The 22,615-nt window shown below is 39.1% G+C and overlaps 3 protein-coding genes across 4 annotated transcripts in view; 2 read left to right on the top strand and 1 right to left on the bottom strand.

The window, feature by feature from the left end:
- The first annotated feature begins 1,043 nt into the window (after positions 1-1,043).
- LOC108428931 (cleft lip and palate transmembrane protein 1-like protein) lies at positions 1,044-12,780 on the top strand. 2 transcript variants are annotated; one of them, XM_017700317.2, is made up of 17 exons: positions 1,044-1,499; positions 1,608-1,702; positions 6,314-6,503; positions 7,494-7,615; positions 8,169-8,256; positions 8,358-8,472; positions 8,643-8,737; positions 8,865-8,949; positions 9,226-9,329; positions 9,415-9,459; positions 9,628-9,678; positions 9,761-9,843; positions 9,932-9,966; positions 10,062-10,117; positions 10,214-10,258; positions 10,413-10,528; positions 10,893-12,780. In XM_017700317.2, the coding sequence occupies exons 1-17, from the start codon at positions 1,299-1,301 to the stop codon at positions 10,975-10,977; spliced, it is 1,611 nt and encodes a 536-aa protein (XP_017555806.1). In that variant the 5' UTR covers positions 1,044-1,298; the 3' UTR covers positions 10,978-12,780. The 2 variants fall into 2 exon arrangements, with proteins under 2 accessions (XP_017555806.1, XP_017555804.1); XM_017700315.2 differs by having other exon boundaries at positions 1,049-1,499; positions 8,355-8,472; positions 10,893-12,779.
- Positions 12,781-13,069: 289 nt separating this feature from the next.
- On the top strand, positions 13,070-15,820 carry LOC108428932 (lymphocyte antigen 6E-like). The gene is made up of 3 exons (XM_017700318.2): positions 13,070-13,385; positions 13,952-14,068; positions 14,777-15,820. Exons 1-3 carry the CDS (start codon positions 13,337-13,339, stop codon positions 14,992-14,994), a joined length of 384 nt encoding a protein of 127 aa, XP_017555807.1. The 5' UTR covers positions 13,070-13,336; the 3' UTR covers positions 14,995-15,820.
- Positions 15,821-15,995: 175 nt separating this feature from the next.
- Positions 15,996-22,615, bottom strand: part of cep192 (centrosomal protein 192) — a 31,176-nt gene continuing 24,556 nt past the window's right edge. Inside the window, exons 38-48 of the mRNA XM_037537167.1 lie at positions 21,829-21,998; positions 21,390-21,513; positions 20,881-20,986; positions 20,431-20,638; positions 19,744-19,820; positions 19,546-19,641; positions 19,230-19,349; positions 18,171-18,280; positions 17,852-17,975; positions 17,550-17,608; positions 15,996-16,657 (exon numbers count right to left, since the gene is read on the bottom strand). Coding sequence (XP_037393064.1) covers positions 16,525-16,657; positions 17,550-17,608; positions 17,852-17,975; positions 18,171-18,280; positions 19,230-19,349; positions 19,546-19,641; positions 19,744-19,820; positions 20,431-20,638; positions 20,881-20,986; positions 21,390-21,513; positions 21,829-21,998 — 1,327 coding nt within the window. The 3' untranslated portion in view covers positions 15,996-16,524. The remainder of the gene's footprint in view (positions 16,658-17,549; positions 17,609-17,851; positions 17,976-18,170; positions 18,281-19,229; positions 19,350-19,545; positions 19,642-19,743; positions 19,821-20,430; positions 20,639-20,880; positions 20,987-21,389; positions 21,514-21,828; positions 21,999-22,615) is intronic.

Here is a 22,615-nt window from a genome sequence, read left to right as displayed (position 1 = left end):
AGAGAGAGAGAGGGGGACAACGGGGGGAGAGATAGTGGATCAGGAAGTGCAGAGAATTAGTAAGGTGGAAGTGAGGGCAGCTTTAAAAAGGATGAAGAATGGAAAGGCAGTTGGTCCAGATGACATACCTGTGGAGGTATGGAGATGTTTAGGAGAGAAGGCAGTGGACTTTTTAACCAGGTTGTTTAACAAAATCCTGCAGAATGAGAGGATGCCTGATGAGTGGAGAAGCAGTGTACTGCTCCCCATTTTTAAGAACAAGGGTGATGTGCAGAGCTGCAGTAACTACAGAGGTATAAAGTTAATGAAGGTATGGGAAAGAGTTGTTGAAGCAAGGCTAAGGCGAGAGGTTCAGATCAGTGAGCAGCAGTTTGGTTTCATGCCCAGAAAAAGTACCACAGATGCAATTTTTTGGACATGGTTTGAGGAGGAATAGTGGATATATTGGGCAAAGAATGTTGGAGATGGAGCTGCCGGGTAGAAGGAGAAGAGGTAGACCTCAGAGAAGGTTTATGGATGTAGTGAAGGTGGACATGGAGATGGTTGGTGTAAAAGTAGAGGAGGCAGTGGATAGGGCAAGATGGAGGCAGATGATCCGCTGTGGCGACCCCTAAAGGGAGCAGCCCAAAGAAGAAGGTTAGCATTATTGATACTTAGTGTTGATTGGTTAGCATTAATGATACTTAGTGTTGATTGGTTAGCATTATTGATACTAAGTATTGATTGGTTGGCATTACTACTAATGAGTAAACATGCTATTGGTTAGCAATAATGCTAATGGTATGCAATCTAGCAGTTTTTTTATTACCTCATTTCCATACATCATATTCACAACAAAATTAGATTTTTCTGTTTTTTATTTAAATAAAAGTCCCACGTGACCAAGACACTTTTTCAGACAGGGATTTTAATGGTTTAACGCGTGGTGCGCTGAACTGTACTGAGCTGGACAGGCCGTAATCTCGAGACCACAGAGGCCCCAGAAACTAGAAACAGCTAGACGCGATTATCAGACTTTAGCGGTGAGATTTAGCGGTGTATTCTTTGTTGCAGGCGTTCCTGCAGTGCGCTGCGAGTTGTGGAGACGCCTTCCTGTCACTGGGTGTAAGTGCAGCTCAGTGCTGCTCTGCTGCTCGGATCAGTGATGCTGGGCTCCAAATGGACGCTCTTCACCTCCGGAGAGAGAATCAGCTGAAGCTGGTTGGGAGCCAGTGATGCTGCGCGTTTAGATATCAGCGTTCGAGGACCGTGTTATAAGATCCTGCGCGGGTTTTGTCTCATTTTCCTTAGAACAAAAAATGTTTCCTTCGTGCTATTCCAAGCCCAAGAATGGGTCTCAGTTTAAGATGTCTTACACCAAAGTGATATTTGGGGTGTTGGTCGTCTATGTGCTCCATACGTGCTGGGCCATTTATGGCTTCGTGCACACAAAACCGTGTGACCCAGCAAAAGGAGATGACTGCGTTACATCTTACCTCAGCGGCAAACCTCGACTGCAGGTGAGGGAACATTACAGACACTCAGACAAGCAGCGGATCAGTTCATATTTCTACGTGTTACGCTACTGCGTGTCTTGTAATGTAAGCGCATTGTTCTGAATCTAAAAGCTCAGCATGTATTCGAGCCTGGACCCCAGTGACGAGGCAGCACACAAACTCCTGCTCAGAGTGGACAAATTCGAAATTCATTCCAAGCTTGAAAGGCAAGTTCCTCCTTGTAAGTAAATGCATGAACACTCCAGTGTTTTTAGGTGCTCTAGGCTGGATATTCTAGTAATTCATTCATATCATGCCAACACATGATGATTGAATGAATGACTGTGTTTATAACAATAACAGCAACAAATACTACTACTACTGCTATTATAATAATAATAATAATAATAATAATAATAATTAGACAACACACAAACTAGACGTTGGTATGAAAATCTGAGACATTAAAGTATAATTCCACCAATTTTCCAAAATCCCTTCATTATTCAGTAATTAAGAGGTACTTTGTCATTCAGAGTGGTTTGAAGTAGGGGTCCTGTTGCCTACAACACAAATATAGCCATTTTATTAACTATACAGAATGACCAGTAACCATGAGGTCTGAGTGTTATATGTTATTATATTATATGGTACATTACCAACATAACATGCCAGTTACTGTGAGCTTGTGTATAATCTCGCACATGTAAGTACAAAATGCTCACACAAAAGATTGTTACATCCAAGTGTGTATCTGTTCAACCAGTGGCCCACTACGGTATACAGCCATAGCTTGCTGATAGATTCTTATACAGTAAAAGATATTATTTAATTTCCCATTCCCCCATTAAATGATGTAGCAGTTACAGTCAGATGTTTGTATGCATGGTAGCGTGTAATTGCTGAACTATTTAAGGTGAAATAGATGTTCAAATAAGAAGATTATTCAGTGAGGCCAGAGTATCAGATTGATCTCAAGCCCACCCAATGAAATGGTGAAAGAATAGTCATTAAACCAAAATTTGCCACACACACACACACACACACACGTATGTATGCATGTTTGTATACAGGGATGGGGGAGTAGCGAAGTAGCACGCTACTTTTTGTAGCTAGCTATAAATATTAGTAGCTGTAGCGGTTTCAAATTTTTGTGTAGCTAAAGCGAAAATTTTCGCTACAATTTCACTACAGGCTTTAGTCAATCAGAGCACCTGAATCACAGAGCGCGGTCGTTCACCGGGCTGGTGGCGTTTGTGCAATCATAACTGAGCTGTGGACAGCTCGAGCAGATGGGCACATGCACACCCCACGCACTGATCACCCCTCACTAGTAGGCTTAACTCCTTTCAGCAATAATCAAACCACCTTGGAAACCACATTTTATGTCCATTTTACCATCTTGGCTGTAAGTATGTCTCAGTATGTTCTGATGTTGCAATACAAGCTGAAAACATAAACACAAAGTCAGACTCACTTTGCTCTGCTTTAACCTTTAACTCGGCTGTAGCCGCTTTTCTCACATCTCAGGAAACTTTTCTGTGACTTTCTTATAAAATGTCTCACGTTTGACTTTTTAAGTTGCTTCTCGTTTGAATTGTCCCGTTCCACCTTAGGTGGCAGATTGTACACTGCTGAGCCATTTAAGGTGGAGCGGGAGAATTGGAAAGAGAAGCTTACTTCATTTTCGCGAGTTGCTGCAGATTAAGCCACAGGACACTGTCGGCTGGGTATTTTTGGTTGGTGAACTAATCTCAGTCCAGCAGAGACACTGAGGTGTTTAAAAACTCCAGCAGCACTGCTATGTCTGATCCACCATCCAAATAGTACTTGCACTGTGAGGGTCCATGGGGTCCTGACCACTGAAGAACAGGGTAAAAGGGGGCTAACAAAGAATGCAGAGAAACAGATGGACTACAGTCTGTAATTGTAGAACTACAAAGTACACCTGTACAGTAAGTGGAGCTGATAAAATGGGCAATAAGTGTAGAAACAAGGGGGTGGTCATAATGTTATGCCTGCTCAGTGTATCTTGCTGAAATGTTTAAATTGGAGCAGGTTTATTTCAACAGTAGACAAAACTTTGCACAGAATTCTCTGGTTTGTTTTCATTCATTTTTCTTTATTTTTGTTAGCAAAAACCTGGAATGATTGACACTGCATTCAGTCTTAATTTTTGTTGGGCATCATGTCTTTGGGTGTGTAAGTTTGATTGTTAGTTACACGTTTTGGTGATCTTTTTGTATATTTGCATCTTTTCAATTGTACATTTAAATTGTGTGTTTCTTTCTGGCACATGATTAAATGCAGTATCAGTTGGGCCTGTTTGGTGTGTCAGGTGGAGATTCAACATTCTGACTTTCATGCTTTGAAAGTAGCTAAAAAGTAGCCACTACTCTTTCTGGAAAAGTAACTAGATTGGAGCTAGCTACAAATTACGAGGAAGTAGCTACAAAGTAGCTAACTACAAATTTTTTGGTAGCTATTCCAACCCTGTATAACCCTGTATTTGTCTGGTGATGGGCCAGATAAAGGGTGATCCAAAAAACCCTATATGAGGGAGACCATCAGGACCCAGTTTCCATCCCCAGATTAGGGTTACAGGGGCCTCACCCTGGAGCCAGGCCTGGGGGAGGGGATCCTTGGCGAGCGCCTGGTGGCTGGGCCTTTACCCATGGGTCCCGGCCGGGCTCAGCCCAATTGAGCCACATGGGACCACTTTCCCATGGACCCATCACCTGTGGGAGAGGTGCTTATGGGGGTCCGGTGCAGTGTGGATCAGGCGGTGGCCGAAGGCGGGGGCCTTAGCATTTCGATCCTCGGCTACTGAAACTGGCTCTCGGAACATGGAACGTGACCTCTCTAGCAGGGAAAGAGCCCGAGCTAGCATATGAGGCCGAGAGATACCAACTAGATATAGTTGGGCTCACCTCAACACATAGCGGGGGCTCTGTAACAGACTCTCTCGAGAAGGGTTGGACTTGATTTCATTCTGGAGTTGTCCAGGGTGAGAGGCGTCGGGCAGGAGTGGCCTTACTCATAGCTCCCCGGCTCAGCACCTGTACATTGGGGTTTTCTCTGGTGGACGAGAGGGTTCTTCCTTTGTCTTGCTGGGAGACTTCAAAGCTCACGTGGGCAATGACAGTGAGACCTGGAAGGGCATGATTGGGAGGAACAGCCTCTCTGATCTAAACCCGAGTGGTGGTTTGTTTTTGGAGTTCTGTGCTCGCCACAGTCTGTCCATAACAAACACCATCAGGACACCTTAGGCCACACTTCATTGATCAACTTCGTAGTTGTGTCATCGGATTTGCGACCATGTGTTTTGGACACCCGGGTGATCCACCTAGTGGTGAGTTGGATCAGATGGCAGGTGAAAATGCCGGACAGACCCAAACGTGTTGTGAGGGTTTGTTGGGAACGTCTGGTAGAGGAATCTACTAGAAAGATCTTCAACTCCCACATCTAACAAAACTTTGACCGCATACCGATGGAGGCCGGTGACATCGAGTCCGAGTGGGCCCTGTTCCGTGCCTCCATTGTTGATGCAGTGGATCGGAGCTGTGGCCGCAAGGTTGTAGGTGCCTGTCGTTGCGGCAATCCCCGAACTGGTTGGTAGACACCCAGAGTAAAGGAAGCCATCAAGCTGAAGAAAGAGTCCTATCGGGCCTGGTTTGCTTGTGGGACTCTGGAGGCAAAAGATGGGTACTGAAGGGCCAGACGGGTCACGGCTTCAGCGGTTGCTGAGGCAAAATCTTGGGTGTGGGAGGTGTTTGGTGAGGCCATGGAGAAAGACTATCGACAGGCACCGAGAAGGTTCTGGCAAACCATCAGGCGCCTCAGGAGAGTAAAACGGTTCCCGACCGTAGTGGAGAAGAGAGTCTGACTGATAGAAACAATGCGGGTTTCGCTCTGGTCCATATGTGTTGAGGATTTGGAAAAGGCATTTGACCGTGTCCCTCGGGGGATCCTGTGGGGAGTGCTCCAGGAGGTGAGGGCTGAGGGGCATGTTGTTACAGGCCATTCAGTCCCTGTACAAACGGAGCAGGAGCTTGGTTCGTATAGCCAGCAGTAAGTCAGATTGGTTTCCAGTTAGGGTTGGACTCCGCCAGGGCTGTACGTTGTCACCGATTCTGTTCATAACTTGTATGGACAGAATTTCTCGGAACAGCCAAGCAGCGGAGGGTGTCCAGTATGGTGGCCTCAGGATTTCACGTCTGCTTTTTGCGGATGATGTGGTCCTGTTGGCGTCATCAGGACCTCCAGAACTGTGAAGGGGCTGGGATGAAAATCATATATATATATATATATATATATATATATATATATATATATGGAGCCTATCCCAGCAGTCTTCTGGCAGAAGGCAGGATACACCCTGGACAGGTCGCCAGTCCATCGCAAGGATATATATATATATATATATATATATATATATATATATATATATATATATATATATATATATATATATATATATATATATATATACACATATACATGCACACACACACACAGCATGTTTATAAATTTTCATGTGATTTGTGAAGGATCTTTTAAGAGGTGGTTATCCTATCACCACCTCTGTGAAAATTATGACTCTATAAGTTTCTCTAGAATAGAGTATTACACATCAAACCATTCTGAATGACTTTGTTTACAACTTAACCATTCAATAATACAGAGGTTTTGAAAAATCAATAGAATTCTATTTTAAAATTTTTTGTGTGGGCCAGAGAAATTATTAGATGAAATCTACCACTTTATACTCTGAAGAGGCATCCTCTCCATAATACATGTTTCATGATACATAACTGTTTACCATCTCCTGGAAACAGGAAGGTCAGTGTGTCTTTGCCTGAAGTGACCCATAAGAACGGGACCCTCCATGCAGTGGTGTTTGTGCACAAGAGTGGAGTATCTCCATGGAAGGATAGTAAGCACGTGCGACTTGTGGCTCGCCTCACTTCTCAAATGCTTCCTGTTCCTCCTGTGGGCAGTGTCAGCTCTGCTAGAGACTCTCAGAAGGTAAAACTGTAATATATTTCTGATGTTAACTGAGGCTTCATTGCTGTTTGACACAAATTTGATGCACAAGGCTTGCTTTCTTACACATAGTAGTAGAGCTGTGTGACATTAATTGTTATCATAATTCTGGCCTTTCTAATACTGATACTGCAGAAGGCCGCAATATGAAAATAAACGATCTAACAAAGCACATTTGTAAAATTGTGTTGTAGGGGTGTCATGCATATTAATTTCACAAAACAATACACACCGTGGATCATATACAGCTTGATCTAATGCTATAAAAAATACTTGGTCATAATAACATAAACTGATTTTTTTTACTGTGCATTGTTACACCTGCAATTTGGTCTTCAGACCAATCTCAGACATTAGAAGTGCTTTTCTTTAATACATTTTGGCATTCTTGTGATCCAAAAACTGAAAATAATTTGTCAAAATAATACAAAATATCTTTAACCATGTCATATTCAATTAAAATAATATGTAACGATTTAATATATTTATATATCTATTTTATGTAGCTTTACAATGAAGTGAAGAGAGACAAAAAATATATGTTATTACAGACAATGGAAATCCTTAAAGTTTTGGGGATTTGGAGACCTCTCTGGTTAAATGTGTAATTCCATGCAACATGCAAAAGAACCTCTTGTGGTGTTGGTTGCGTTTTGGACCCCTTCTCAGATTGGATGAATCTGAGGATTGCGATTATGTTGAAAGGTTATTCAAAGAGAACTCTGTCAAAACTGGGTGAATAGTGTGTTTTCTGTGGATGTAAGTGAATTATCTGCTGTCATCTTATCCTCATTAGTATAATGTTGATTTTGCATTACAGACCAAACCATCATGCCAGGCCTTCTTTTTCAGACTGTGCGTCCGACATTAATACATAAAGCAGCTTTAACTGAATTGAAACTAACACTGATGCTGATGTTTAAGACTAATATTTTTTTGAGTGACACTAAACCCTTTCTCTGTTGAATCTAGGGGACAGGAGACCAAAGGCTTGTTTCATACTGGAAATCACGCATTACTCTTAACATGATGACAGAGGACTTCACTTTTAATAATGCTGCAGTACCCAGTGACCTGCGGAGGTACATGAAAATGTGAGTTCCTTACACTATTTCCAAATGCATTCAAGCACTCCAGATAATAGTAAATTCATATAGTTTAAGGTGCCCTATTGCTGTTAAGTTGAGCAGACACAGCTTTTATAATATCAACAGAAAAACATTATCAATAGAATGTGACCTAAGGTCACCATGCTCAATGCCATATGTCAGCTAGAGGGTTATAAAGCCTCCCAGCACTGGGCTGTGGAGCAGTGGAACTGCATTCATGATTGAGCTCCTTCCAATACCTTTGGGATCAGTTGGAGTGGCTTTTGTGATCCAAAACTAATCCTCCAGCATTACTATCTGACCTCACTTCTTGTGGCTAAATGCAATCAAATCCTCACATCAATGTTCAAAAATCTAGTGAAAAGCCTTCACAGAAGAGTAGAGTCTGCTACTGCACTAAAGAGGGGACAAACTCCCTATTAATGCCCTTGATTACAGAAGAAACTTAATGAACAAGTGTGTATTGACTTCAAAATATAGTGTAGATCAACCATTTGGGTTAAGTGATAACACGATATCATCTTTATGTTTTTAATAGAGTTGAAGATGGGAAGAAGGAGAAAAAGAAAATATATCTTCCCCTTTTACTCGTTGATGAAATGAGAAGCAGACTAAAGGATCTAATCGTATGTAAAATGACTTTGTTTCTTGTATTGAAAATGAGTCACAGAATAGTTCTCAAACTTTATTCTAATTTCATGCATTTCATGCGATTCTTCTGAAGAAGATAAACAGCACTACAAAAACCGTCTCACTCACTATATCATACGATACAATAACTCTTCGGAAATTCAGAATATGGATCCACATCCAAGCTGTGATATACTCACTCAAACATTTTGGTAAGTCATTTACAATGTGATATTTTACAGTTGGTATTAATTCAGCATCAAATCTTTTATGTTTGATTTTAATAGTATCAGTACATAACGATCCACTATTTTATGACAGTCATCAGCTTCATTTATTGTTAAGTCATCTAATATATTGCTTAATAATTATCCCCTTGCAGGATTTTCTGAGCAGAACCTTGATGAAATAAAAGCCATGTTTGTTGAAACTGGCCTTCACATTTTGGCTTTGTCCATCCTGGTGCCTGCATTCCATGTGAGTTTCTATGTTCTCACTATAAAATATCACATAAATATCTTTACAAAAATTGCACCAATAAAATGTGTAACTGTGGGTATTCATGGTGCTATTTTAATTAACCAGGCTTTCCAATATTTTGCAGCTCTCATTTGAAGTGTTTGCTTTCAAAAATGATGTGAGTTTCTGGCGAGGGAAGAAAAGTTTAGCTGGCATCTCCAGGCGATCACGTGAGATGAATCTACAACACTAGCTAGAGTTTCAGTATTGTTTGTTTTTTTAAGTTAGTCAAATATTTGTATGACATTTTTTCCCCTAAAAAAAGACTGGTTAGTCTTTAACATTGCATTTAACTTGCATGTCATGAAAGAAAACATGCTCGTTTATTATGACCAATTTGTAATGTAAATTAGGTGTCCAAACCTTTGACAGCCAATGTAGATGGCAGCCTGGATGTTTTGCAAATCTCAAAACTGGTGCCTGTAATTGTGTGTTTGTTTCTTCAGTGATCTGGAGGTGTTTCAGCACTGTTGTGATATTCCTCCATCTGTTAGAAGAGCAAACCAGCTGGCTCACCCTCATCCCCATGGGAATTGCAACTTTAATTGAGGTACAGAAACAGATTTGTCTTTTAAATGCAAAACACCTTCATTAAATCATTGCTTATACTAAAGCGTTCTTTCTCCTGTGATTAGCTTTGGAAAGTCAGCAGAGTCTTTGCAGTTCAGCCTAGTTTTAAAGTAAGTTCTTCTAATAATGAGTATGCATGTGATTTTTTTAAACAATAGCTTTAATTACACTGTGGGTCATTTTAATTGTCAGCATCCTTCTGACAGATTAGGTAGGCAGAGCTACCTGAATGCACTCATGGGGTTATTCTTGCACATTTCTTTGTGTGTTCACTTAAGGATGATAGAGTATATGAGATGGAGCGAGCAACAGAAGAACATGATTCCAAGGTACTGAAATCCTGTTGCTGAAAAACTGACAAAAAAGTGAAGGAAAAAAAACTTTTGTAGTAACATTTGTTTTCTTCTTCAGGCAATGAAATTCCTGTCATATTTATTGTATCCGCTGTGCATCAGTGGGGTCATGTACTCATTCTTATATCTCAAGAATAAAAGGTAATACTTTTGCTCACAGTAGTTTTATTTTTTATAGCATTATTACTTTCACAATTTTTGCTGTAACAGTTTATTTTTCCCCTTATAGCTGGTACTTTTGGATCATCAACAGTCTCGTCAGTGGTACGAACTAAAAATTCATGAGTTTTCTTACTGAGGGTTTCCCAGTTAGTGTGGCAGTGTCAAATCAGTGACTCATTTTTGTCTTTTTCATTTAGGAGTTTATGCGTTTGGATTCCTTTCTATGGTTCCTCAATTATATGTTAATTACAAGGTTTGTTCTCAAATCAATTTAATATTTATTTTAATACAACTAAAGTCTAAATCTACTGAATATCAAGCACCATACTTCTTTTGTGTTTCTTTTCAGTTAAAATCAGTTGTCCATCTTCCGATGTCAGTATTACTCTACAAGGTGAGTTTAACTTTTTGCTTTTAATAAAAACCACGTTGGAAATTACAGACCTTCAGAAAGCTTTGGCTTAAGAAAAGAAGAAGAAAAAAACAAAAAACAAAAAGCTGTTACACAAAAAAGACTGTTAACATGTCTGTCTTGTATACATTGCCAGGGGTTGAACACATTCATAAGTGATGTATTTAGTGGGGTTATAACTACTCCTGGCCCCCATCAGTTGGCTTGTTTCAGAGATGACGTTGTCTTCCTCATCTACCTCTACCAGCGCAGGTGTGTATCTTATTAAATCAGACAAGAAAATATATTTTTAACAGTTTTAACATTTTGTTCACTGATTAAGTATTCACTAGGGGTCGACAATATGACTATTTATTGTTAATATAATAATTAGTCCTGTTTAATTGCATTTAGTGCAGCAAGGTATGCAAAACATTGAGAAAAAAAAAAAACATTGTACTCAGTTTGAGTGTTTTTTTTTTTTATGTTTTCCCCTGTTCCAAGCCGTCTTATTATATTAATATAGTATTATATACATATGCTTACGATAGTGACCATTTTACTTATTCCTTCATATTCCACTTTGACAAAACCATAAAAATTTAGTCAGCAGTCATTATTATATTGTTCTTTTCAGGATTTACCCTTTGAACAAATCTCGAGGTCGGGACTATGGGGCATCATACAGAAAGAAGCCTAAAGGAAAAGCACATGAGGACTGAGTGCATCAGAAGAGGCATAGGAAGAGCTGAAGCAGCATGCATGCTATTCTAAGGAGCTGCACACTCCTCGAGTGTGAATATGGAAGATATCTGAAAACCATCTGTCCCAATTACTCTTTTGACTGCTGGACCTGAATCTTTCTGTAGTTTGCAGTCTACAGTCTACTAAAAGTTTGTTCTACAGCTCAAAAGCCCATAGCTACTGAAATCTTACTGCAGCTCCACTGCATGAAAGTCTTCTATTGAACAAAACTGGAGGTTAGCCTTACTTTACCTCCTTCAGCTTGCAGGGCATTCTAAAACCCAACAGAAGATACTTGTTCATATCTACATTTAAGCCTAATTAACCTGTGAATTTCTCTAGACACCGTAAACATAAGGTGTTGCCTGCTACACTACAGTGATCCACACGATGTACACAATTATTTGGCTATTGTCAACACAAAATGAAAATGGCTTCTCATAAATCTAGCCAGGCTGCATAATAGTGCCAAAATCATGAATCTGACCAACTAACCTACTTCAGTTCAATAAATGTATAGTCTGCAGCCCACAGCAGTATAATAATAATAATGTTTATTCTCATCTGTACAGTTGCATGAGAATTGAACTGCAAGAGGCTTTCAGTTTACATCTCAATGGACAGACACAGTCTTTGTCTGCAGTTATCCCCTGTGACTTAAACCGCTCTAGTGTTTCTAACTGGATTCGTCACTGAGGTAGATGCCAATGTATGTACTGTACAGAAGTCTTGGGGCAAATTGTATTGTACCTTTACCTATAAGGCTTTACCTATAATGTACTGTATGAAAGTGTTTGAAATGCCAGTTTACATACCATCTGATCCATTTCAATTGATCTGGTTTATTTAAATTCTCAGTATTTCAACAGCAAAGAAAAATCTAATTTACACAATGATCCGCTTACCCTGAATGAATGAAGTCAATCAGCCAAGGCATCTTTGGTGTCCAGATTTTGCTTCTGTAGTTTAAAACTGGAGCTGCAAGTCTAATGTTGCTATTGACTGGAAGTCAGTCACACAATTTTTTTTTAAATACTTCCTCAAAACTTCTCTCAACCCAATCACACTGCACCCAAGCCTTTATTAAAGTGGCTCAAACCTGCGGATGCTGATGTCAATACGACTTATGAACTATAAACTTTAAAAATGTAATCTTCACGACTACTGCAGTCATTTCAGACAACACTAGGTCTGTTGTTCACAAAACAGTTGTAAACTATAGGACTGATCTTCGATCAGACTCCTCTGTATTTATGATGGTCACAACCAAAAAACTGATTCTAGATTGGCACACCTACTCCTGCACTAGTATTTGAATACAGATCCTGGTGTCTAAAAAGGCAGTCCACAGTGAGTGGCTACACCGTGTGTTTTTGTTTATTTTTATAGAGCACGGTAAGTACTTCTATGTTTTAAACTACATGAACAAGTCTGCAAGACCTTAATGAAGACCTCAATAAAGGTTTAAAAAGGTGGTGAGAAGGTCTTGGGGTGTATTTACGGAAAAGATTTGGGTGACTATTGTTTTCTTAAGTTTGTTATCAATCTTAGATTTGCAGTTCCAGCTCTAAATTAAGGAAGCAACAAAACTTGGATATGTCCCAAACATGTCTTGGCTGCATCTACAGTGATTGGGAAATCATGGGAATTTGATTTTTTTTTTTATGTAACTATTCCTTTAATCATTATGTCTGACAAAGCATCTTTATCTTCTTGAATTTCAACTGAAACTGAGCAATTGACTTCATAGAGAAGAAAGAAATGTCAGTTTTTGTTGTCAGGTAATAATAATAATAATAAATTATTAAATTATTAAAATAAAAAGCACATGGTGGAGTGCAGCTGATCATTTCAAGTTTTAATCCCATCTTAATTCAGACTGCAGTTTGATGAAGAAACAGAATACTTCACAAAGTAATGACTTCTGACTCACTTATATAATAGTGACATAATACTAATTAGTCTTTTATCCTCCAGTCACTTCAGTTTATGTTTGATTATCAATTAAAACGACTGCCTGTGAGTAAATACATATGATAAAACAGGCTTGGTGCTTTTCTAACTGAATAGCTTATTCATAGAGCAGGGAACCCAGAAGTCTGCACTGATGTCTGTACATACAATGAACTGCGTGTGTTCCACAACAGCCAGTGACAGTTGTCCTGTGAGAATGTGATTGTCTTGTTGTGATAACAGGCCAAAAGCATGAGGGAATGGCAGCTGGGATGGTTTATGCCATTCAGGAAACGTGAAGGAACGTCTGCGTGTACTGGGTGGTTGACCAAAGAGAGATAGTCCGTTTCTGTCTGATACCGACATACACATTGCTAGAGAAGCATGGGGATCCTTCCTGGACTGCTGTTTTTCCTCTTATCTGTGCACTCAGGTATTGGCTTTCTACTCCCTAAGACTAATTCTTCAGATCATTTTAGGTTTTTTTTTTTTATCTCTGACAAGTAAACAGAAGAAAACTATTTGGATAGTTGTTTTACCTATTGTCAGCAAAAGCTCCTTTTGTGAGTCCCCTCCAAAAAGTGTATCTAGAGCCAGCAATAGATTTAGACTAAACTAGACGACTAATAGCTTTACTGTAGTAGGCATTATAGAACACAATTTACCTATAATTTATGATCTTTCAGTAGTTATTACTGCATGTATTGATACGTATTTTTGTATTTACACGCCCAAAAGTTAAGTTACTAAAAATAAGTGATTGGATGATACAAAACACTGTCAGGTCAACTTAAAAAAATTACTTCACCTGATAAGCAATGTAACGTGTTTTTTAAAACTCAAATAAATACTTTGAATGAAACAATGCAAAGCAAAATAAATAGAAAGCAATATTTTGCATAAATTTAAACCTGAAAAAGTCCTCAAACAAACTTCTGCCCTGTTCCACTTTTACAGTGTATGGTTCACTGATATCCAAATGATCTCTGTACATTTCAGTAAACACTCTTAAGTGTTACATATGCAGTTCCACTGTCTCTAATGAGTACTGCAACAGCAACTCTGATGACTGCCAGGCTCCTCTGGACACCTGCATGACCACTGTGAGCATATCAGGTAAGAATGGTGACTTTTCCAGAAGTACGACTATGCAAAAGGACAAATGGTTAGAACTAAAAAACTCTGAAGTACAGGCTCCTATTGCAGTTTACCAATGAAAAACTATCAAGATGTCATCTCCATCGTTTCCCCATCCACAAATCTTTAATTATACAATCATGTATTGTAGATCAAGTTGTGGATCAGAACACTACTTTTTATAAAGGTATTTTAGTTTTTATAAATATCTTCTCTCTTTTAAAAGACATGGTTTTTGTTCTTTAGTAGAAAGGGAATGGCTCTGCTTTATGTTTTAATGGTTCTTTGCATGGTGAAATGGTTCTTCAGACTGGCTCTATATAGCACCACAAATTCTATTATTACAAGTTTGACATTATGACAACAGAAGAAACTTTTTTGGTGCTATGCCACTTTCAAAAATGTTCTATATAGAATCATATCCAACACATTCTCCATTAATAATAGGAAGAATCATTTCACCTTACAAATAAAATAAATAAATAAACACATTAAGAACTTGCGGTTCTAAACAGAATCAATCTTTTTTGTGTATGTGCTGCTTTGTACAGATAAACAAACAACTGGAAAAATAGCTGTAGGTCTGGTGGTGGGAGCTCAGGACAGGAAGATGCTTGTGATAAAGCTTCTGTATTATATAAGAGACTGAATAAAAGAAAACAAAATGTGGCTTCTTGCTCTCTCCAGGAGATATGAAAGCCATTGTGAAGCAGTGCTCCGATTCTCAACTGTGCACTGGAGCTGCAAGTAGCGTCTCACTGGATGATAATGGAGACGGTACTGTGGTCACATGCTGTAGCAGTCGCCTCTGCAACTACAGCGCTGCGCCTACCATTCAACTGTGTACGTGGCTACTGACTTTACCCATGTGTCTGCTCACTATCCTCATTAAACAAGCTGATTAGAAGTTGGAAGGCACAATTATACTGCTGTTATGGGCCAAAGGATGAACTGGGTTGGCGATGTTTAAACTCCAGTTAATTGTTTTTCTGGACATACTGTACACACTGTGAGGTCCTCAAATCTGGGCCCTGACTAGTTTCCCATCCTGGATCACTGATTAGTAATGACAGTAGGCGGCCAATTACATCAACAGTCCAGTTAACCATCAGTGACTACACAATCCAGGACCAGATTTAATGAATTTAAGGTCTGGATTTGAATTCTGCACTAAAATATAATTCATTAATAATTCATCTGCAAATCCAAGGATGGGGCAGTAGTTCATGATTTAGTGTTTTCTTTGTTCAACACATTTGTGAACTTTAAAATAAACTAATTAATTGACAGGAAACTGGAGTTCAAGAACCCTGCAATAAAAGGTTTGGAGAGCATAGCATAAACATTAGCATGCCCTCTTGTAGCTTTCAGTAAATAGGTGCTTTGCACTCTAGTCTAGACAATAATATGATCAGTATCATTTTTTTTTCTTAATACATGTACAGATGGTTGTATGGCATACTTGCACTGTTGAGACATTTTAAGTTAACATTCTGAAGATGTTATTTTTCTGTTGATGAGCGTTGTCTTACAGCCTGAATAATGATAATATTAAACTAATATGGTGCCATATATCACAACTAGTAAATTAAATACTGTATATTACCAACCCCGAAGAAATTAAATTGGGGTCTCATGTGTCATAAATCAGCTAGTTTCTCTAAGCTTTTTCTTTTCCCATGTGAACATTTCTATTAACTGTAAAATAAAAATGTATTTCTAAATTAAAAAGTAAATATGTACTGTATTCATGTTTGCTTTCCTGGGAAATATCCATCTCTCATTTGAATTCTTCTAAAGAATCATTCCACTAAAATCCTTAGAACAGGATGGTTGTTCAGTTAGCAAAAAGTTCAGTTGGATAGATACAAATTCCTTTTAGAGCAGTGAAAATAAAAACCTTAACAACAGTATGAATGAATCTTTATTACATTAAGAACAGTGATTTTAAAATAAATAACACAAAAATACATCCACAGTGTTGTACAAAATACACACTTCAACAGGTGAAGTTTTGAGTCTCAAATTTAAGACGAACTGCTTCATTTCAGTGATGAGTGTTATGCAAAATCTGTGCCAGTCATGAATATAAAATAACTGTATAGGTTGTCAAGGCCACTTGGGGGCATCACAGAGCCTGGATAAATCCTGTAGCCTAATTAATGCTAATGTTAGAAGAGGTGCTTTTCCCTCAGGCACACTGGTTGATAAGAGTCTGGGGAATATGAACGTTTATAATCTACTCTGTCTATGCTGAACTCAAAATCTTTTATTTAAAGAGACAAAGTGTTTTTGCTTAAATGGTAGTAATGGTAAACCATTACTTTACATTCATTTATAAAATTTCCTTCATAACACACTATGCCTGACACTAACCTCCACTAGAAGTGAGCCTGGACAGAGTCCCGAAAGAGTCAGCCTCAAAGAAGGCTGGCTCAAGGTAAGCCTTCTCCTGCGAGCTCTATGGCCAGTTTAACATCCGTGTCTGTCTGAACGAGCAGCAAACCGGAGAACTGGCCTACTGCAGGTGGCTCGAACTGCACAGGCAGGTTGATGTAATGTTGTGACCTGATAAACAGACAGATTCAGGGTCATTGTCTTGTCAAACATACAATAAAAGGACTTATTAATGTGGGTGATAATATCTAGAAAGATAACAATAAAAGTAATGATCAAATGAAAAAGTATGGAATTTCAAATAAAAACGTATTTTAGACCATATACCGACCAGGGCCTAACCGAAAATTGAAAATAAAAATTTTGGGGCAGACAGGTTTTAGAGGGATAAAATAAATAAATAAACAAACAAATAAATCATAACTGATAATAAGCCAATTTAATTTTACATTTATATTTTAATGGTATGCTACAACAGCTCTCAATTATCAAACATCTTAAACTCAATTCAACAACTCAGTCTTAAAGAAAAACAAATATATATATATATATATATATATATATAAAAAACCCTGGTGGTGCCACATCCCCAAATGCTTTGTGCTTTTGGTTTCTGTTCCATTCTCAGTAGGAGACATAATTCAAATTGGGCTGGAAAATTTGAGCGCTAGTGATCGGATATATCGGCTGGGCCCTAATACCTCACATCTTACAGCACAAAACTACACTATGATGTTATGAGATCACTGCAAGAAAATCAAAATTCCAATGCATGCATGAAAAGTTCCATGCACTCCAAAGCACAGATACACACACACACAGCCTGCATTTATATACCTGCAGCTGACCTGATGGTCCACTTTAAGTGTTACGAGCCCTCACACCACGCATTTGGCAGCAGGAAATGACATGACACACTGAATCACAACTGCAAAACCACTATACATTGTGCAACTAAACTACCTTCAGAAAGTAAAAGGGTTGAGATAACAGTTTACGACAATAATAACAAAACAATAAGCACAAATATAGAGTGAAGAACAAGACAGACTAACTAACTCACCTTAGGGAATATTTGGAATGCTTGATGTAGAAAGGCTCTGTAGGACTTAAGAATCTCAGCTGCAAGTCAATTAGAGAAGCTCTGTATCAATGACATTCAGTAGCAGGTGTGATATTCACTCACGCTACAATGTAGATCAATAAATTACCATGCAGTGGCGATCAGCTAACCAATAAGTGATATGCACATCCAATCTTAGAAAAACTCAAGATGCAAGATTACGCGGTTCAAAAACATCATCTGCTAGATTTTTTCATGCATCATCACTGGGTAAAAAAGCTTGAAGCCTGTTATCCACTTACCTCATGCGCATTGGAAGAGTTGTTGCGGAAGTTAACCTTCAAGGTGCTGACCTCGCCCACACGTGTGGCAGGAAATGTGTAGAGGCTCTGAGGGGCATAAACTCCTCTCCTGGAGGGCTCCGCACTTGGATGGGGAAATTAAGAAGAATGTGTATATGGAGGAGTGGGTGTATTTAAATGCTTCACACATTAGCTTTTGACAAGACAGCATGCAGATAGGAGTAAACATTTGAAGGCAATACTGACAAAAAACTGGGGCTTCAAAACTCGCTTTAGCTTGCTAGCTTAGTTTAAACTACTTCATCAGTAGCACCATTACCCAGTCTTAGAGCCCACAGACTCCACTTTCTTCTTGCTCTTCACATTAGTTTCTGTTCGCACCAATGTACAGTCTTCTTTATGGTTGAGCCCTGTACCTGCTTTTTTGCCCTGCAAAAAACAAAACACAATTCCATTGAGTATAAAAGAAACACTGCAACATCAATTGAACTATATTTACTTGTTGTGTGTTTATTTTAAATGATACATTAGGTTTCATGTCCATGTTACACAGCTGCAGAAAACCAAAGCTGGAGAAACTTAAATCCAAGTATAGCGATATGATTTGAGACATGCTGCATCTCAACGTGGTACAACAGCTGCTTAGTGGCAGAGAGGAGAGCACTGCAGGGAGTCATAAACACAGCCCAGAAGATCATCGGCTGCCCACTGCCCTGCATGGAGGACCTGTTCAGCCCCTGCTGCCTTAGCAGGGCAGCCAACATCCTGAAGGACACATTTCACCCGGGACATCATCTGTTCGACCTGCTACCCTCTGGTAAACATTTTAGGTCCATCCCATCCCGGACACACAGACTTAAAAGTTTTTACCCCAGAGCCGTTCAGGAACTGAACAATTCCAGACCTACACACTGATGAGGACTTTCTATAGAACACTGTGCTCAGTAGAACCGACTGAATACCACTACTGCTCTTTACTGGCACTGATTTCATAGGACACTTTACACTGTTCCAGTGTTCCACTCCACCTCGGTTCTATTTATTATTCATTTGTTTTTGAGAGTGCAATCTATAATCTGTATTCTCTCTGTGCAATAATTCTTAGATGTGCAATATTATATGCTATAAGCTGTCCAAGGATGGTGCAACAACAACTGCTACCTCACCTGTCTATTGGCTGTTTTAGAATATTGTTTTATAGTCCTTTTTCTTTATATTTAAGATGATACTTTTTTCCTTAAATACTGCACTTTATATATTTTAGCCTTATGTTTAAATTGTTTTGTATGTAGGAAGTGCCGTTGGATTGCTGCTCAACTTCGTTGTACACTGTGAAATCACGATAAACGCATCTTATCCAACACAAATAAAATCTCACCGTGCCACAGAGCTGAAACCGGATGCAACTCTTGCACTGCGGTCTGGACACTGGGTGACACTCCAGATCCCAAAACTGAGCGTACTCTCCCCCATCCCGCGGAAGGAACGTTACTGGTACCTGGAAAGCAAATATAAGAGCAAAAAAAAAAGGATCAAAACGTAAAGAAACAGTAGCTGAAATTATTATTTTACATATGTGGCCAGGCACCTGACTCCTGGGCACCATCGACATTTGCAACACACACACACACAGAAAGGGGTACAGTGCTGCATGTATTCGAATCACAATGATTTTCTTATTTTTATAACCTCACCTGCATTTTTTCTTTGACCCCCAGTGTGCCAGACACTCTCTCAAATCTGAATGCCGAATACGTTGCACGAAAGACGTCCCCACTACCATTTACACCCTAATGCAACACAAAAGTGACCAGTCCAAAATGAAAATTAACAGAAGAATTTTCACACACAATGAAGTCAAGAGGGGGAGGGTGGAAGCCACACATACATACCTTTACATACGGAGGTGCGAAAGAAGAAAGGTACCACCTCACTTCTTCCCCACTGTTCTCTACCTCTAGAGAACATTCTGGAGATGGGATTAAAAAACAAAAAGATATGTTTTCCTCTTGCTAAGGGCTGTTCAAATTATGAGTGTCTTTTAATGGTTTTATACTAAGGCAATATCCACTTTCAGACCGCCATGAATAAGAAAGCAATAAAATACCAGATTTCCTTGTTAAGATGTATGGCATAAAGAATGCAGTCAGAAGTTCAAAAGATGATTAATTTCTGTGGCAGACATCTGCAACACCAAAATCTTTTCCAAACTAAAAACTAACCTAGCTGCAAATGGTCTCAGTGCTTGTTTTTACAATGGAACCAGATTTTAAAGCAGACTTAATTCTCTTTATAATCCACTTTAGCACTAATGATATCAGAAAACTTGATGTTGGCAGTGTTAATTAAAACAGTCACTTTAAATGTTATCACTTGACTGTGGTGCCTTTTTTATGAAGCATATGAAAGATAAAATAAACCGAAACTAAAGTGTAACAACAGCTGAATTATGCAGACCTTGACTGCATCTCACTGAACATAATTACCCAACATTCCCTGAAATTTACATGAATTTAGGTAATTTTAAAGTATTTAAATATTACATATACTGTTAAAGCAGGTCCTGATGATGGTGTTACCTGAAGATTCTCCAGAAAGGGTTAAGGGAAAGATGAGAGTGCGGTTCTTTACTGCCACCTGGTGCTGAGGGCTGCTATTTTGGGCTCTGACCCCTGGGCCTATAGGGGTCTCAGCCTGGGGGAGCAGGGGGCACAGCGACTTGTCTGCAGATGGGCTAGCAGTAGAGACATCCATAGCCAGATCCTGACGTATCTGCACTCTAATGAACTGCAAAGCACCAGTAAAGGCAACAGTAGATAACATTATAGTCCAATTTTACCCCCCCCCCCCTCCTCCTCCTCAATTCATGGCTATCCTTTCGATAATCATTATACTGGAGTATCAGGTTGCCATCAGTATCCACAAGTCACCATTTAAAGATGCGGTCTATGTATAGTCACTATATTAAAATCAGAGAAAAGATAAAGAAAACTTTTTTTTCAAAGCCCAATTTGAGAGGGTATGGATACCTTCTGCTGACTGTCACACTGGACATAGATCTGGCCCGTCCAAGGAAGCATGGAGGTTTTGGTAGCCAATGAGGGATTAGGGCTGATGAGAATTTGCAAGTGACTCCTGGAAAAGGGTAAGAAAGGGAAAAAAGTATGTCAGTCAAGCATTTCTATTAGGAATCGATTCGGTGTATATTTATGGGTGTAGCTACAAGTAAAAGAGTAGTGGTGGGCGATATGCCCCCCAGAAAAGAAACATACAAAAAAATATATATACAAAAATTGCATAACACAATATATACATTTTCTGAGATCTGAAAAACACAAAATCTGCTGTCAGATTTAAAAAAAAAACAAAAAAAAAACACACACAACACTACACACCATTAAAGCTAAGCAAACAAATTATTTTTATTCGGTGTTTCATACACTTGCTAATGGATATCCAGAATATGCTCAGAAACCATGCTATGACGCTGTAAAGCAACTTATCAAAATAAACATTTCGATACTATGAGAGAGCATACTGGGGCTCTATGACTCCATGTTGAGGCGTAATGGTCAGACAGTGGGCAGGCCAGGACAGCTCAAAGCTCAGGTCACGATTTGAACGATTCACAATCTTCACATGCCTGGTATCAGCTACACCATCTATAGGTATGAACAAATACAAGACCGCGTAAACTACAAAACTGGAAGCTTTAGAAAATTACACTACAGCACACACACACACACACACACACACACACACACACACACACACGTCTTACTGTCTGATTTATTATGCACACAGTTCTGCACTACACTTCTAATGACCGTCACTTGCACCTTAACCACTTTACGTCCACATGATTTTAAAGCATAGTTCTCTTGTTTTGTTCAAGCGTACTGCAACAACCTGAAAAACAAAACAGGTTTTCCAAAAGCAGTCAGTGGGATACGTGTAGTAAAGCATGCAATACTCACTGATGGTGGGTGCAGTGAGCACCAGCTGCTCAGGCTGGATGCTCCAGGTGTTTCCCACAGGAGGCTCAGTTTGTTTCAGCACAGGTTCTGAGACACGCAAGGGAGGCCCCTTCACTGGTAGAACGTCCAGGGAGACATTACTGAAGTGACGCTCTGGTGTCCCCAAACCACTAAAGATAAATGTTAAACAGTTTAATTATAACTACCACTGGGAAATGCTGCCCAGTAGCAGGAGGTTTCAAAACAATCAAAAACAAGATAGCACTACACAACCTTTCCTTTTCTGATTCCAACACAGATATTAAAACTATGTATCTACTGATATTAAACAATTTTCTTCTTAAAAATTACTAAGCCTTAAAATTAGCAATATTTAACTGAAGCACTTTAAAAGGTTGAATAATTTGTAAATTAAATAGTAAAGTCAGTATTTTGTGGTGCATCCTTTACACTTTATGAAATCCAATAAACACTTCTGATAGGTGTTAATCTTTAGAAATCTCTCTTTCAGAGTTTTTCCCTATTCCTAACTTGCAAAACCTTCCAGCTCCTTGATATTCTTTTGTTTCCATGCCATCAAGGTTTTCTTTAAACACTACCAAAAATTTTCAAAAATGCAATTCAAAAGGATTGAGATGGCCAGTCAAGGACATTCCAGGACCAATCCCTGAACCAAGCTTTGATTGACTTGGATGTATGCTTGTTATCATTGTCTTGCTGGAAAGTCCAATGATCACAAACTTCAATTTGCAATGCAATGAAGACATCACATTCTTCTCCAAAATGG

The sequence above is a fragment of the Pygocentrus nattereri genome, chromosome 3 (assembly GCF_015220715.1).
Source record: "Pygocentrus nattereri isolate fPygNat1 chromosome 3, fPygNat1.pri, whole genome shotgun sequence".
NCBI classification, from domain to species: domain Eukaryota; kingdom Metazoa; phylum Chordata; class Actinopteri; order Characiformes; family Serrasalmidae; genus Pygocentrus; species Pygocentrus nattereri.
The sequence above is the reverse complement of the archived record's forward strand: the minus strand, read 5'-3'. Positions and strand labels throughout refer to the sequence as shown.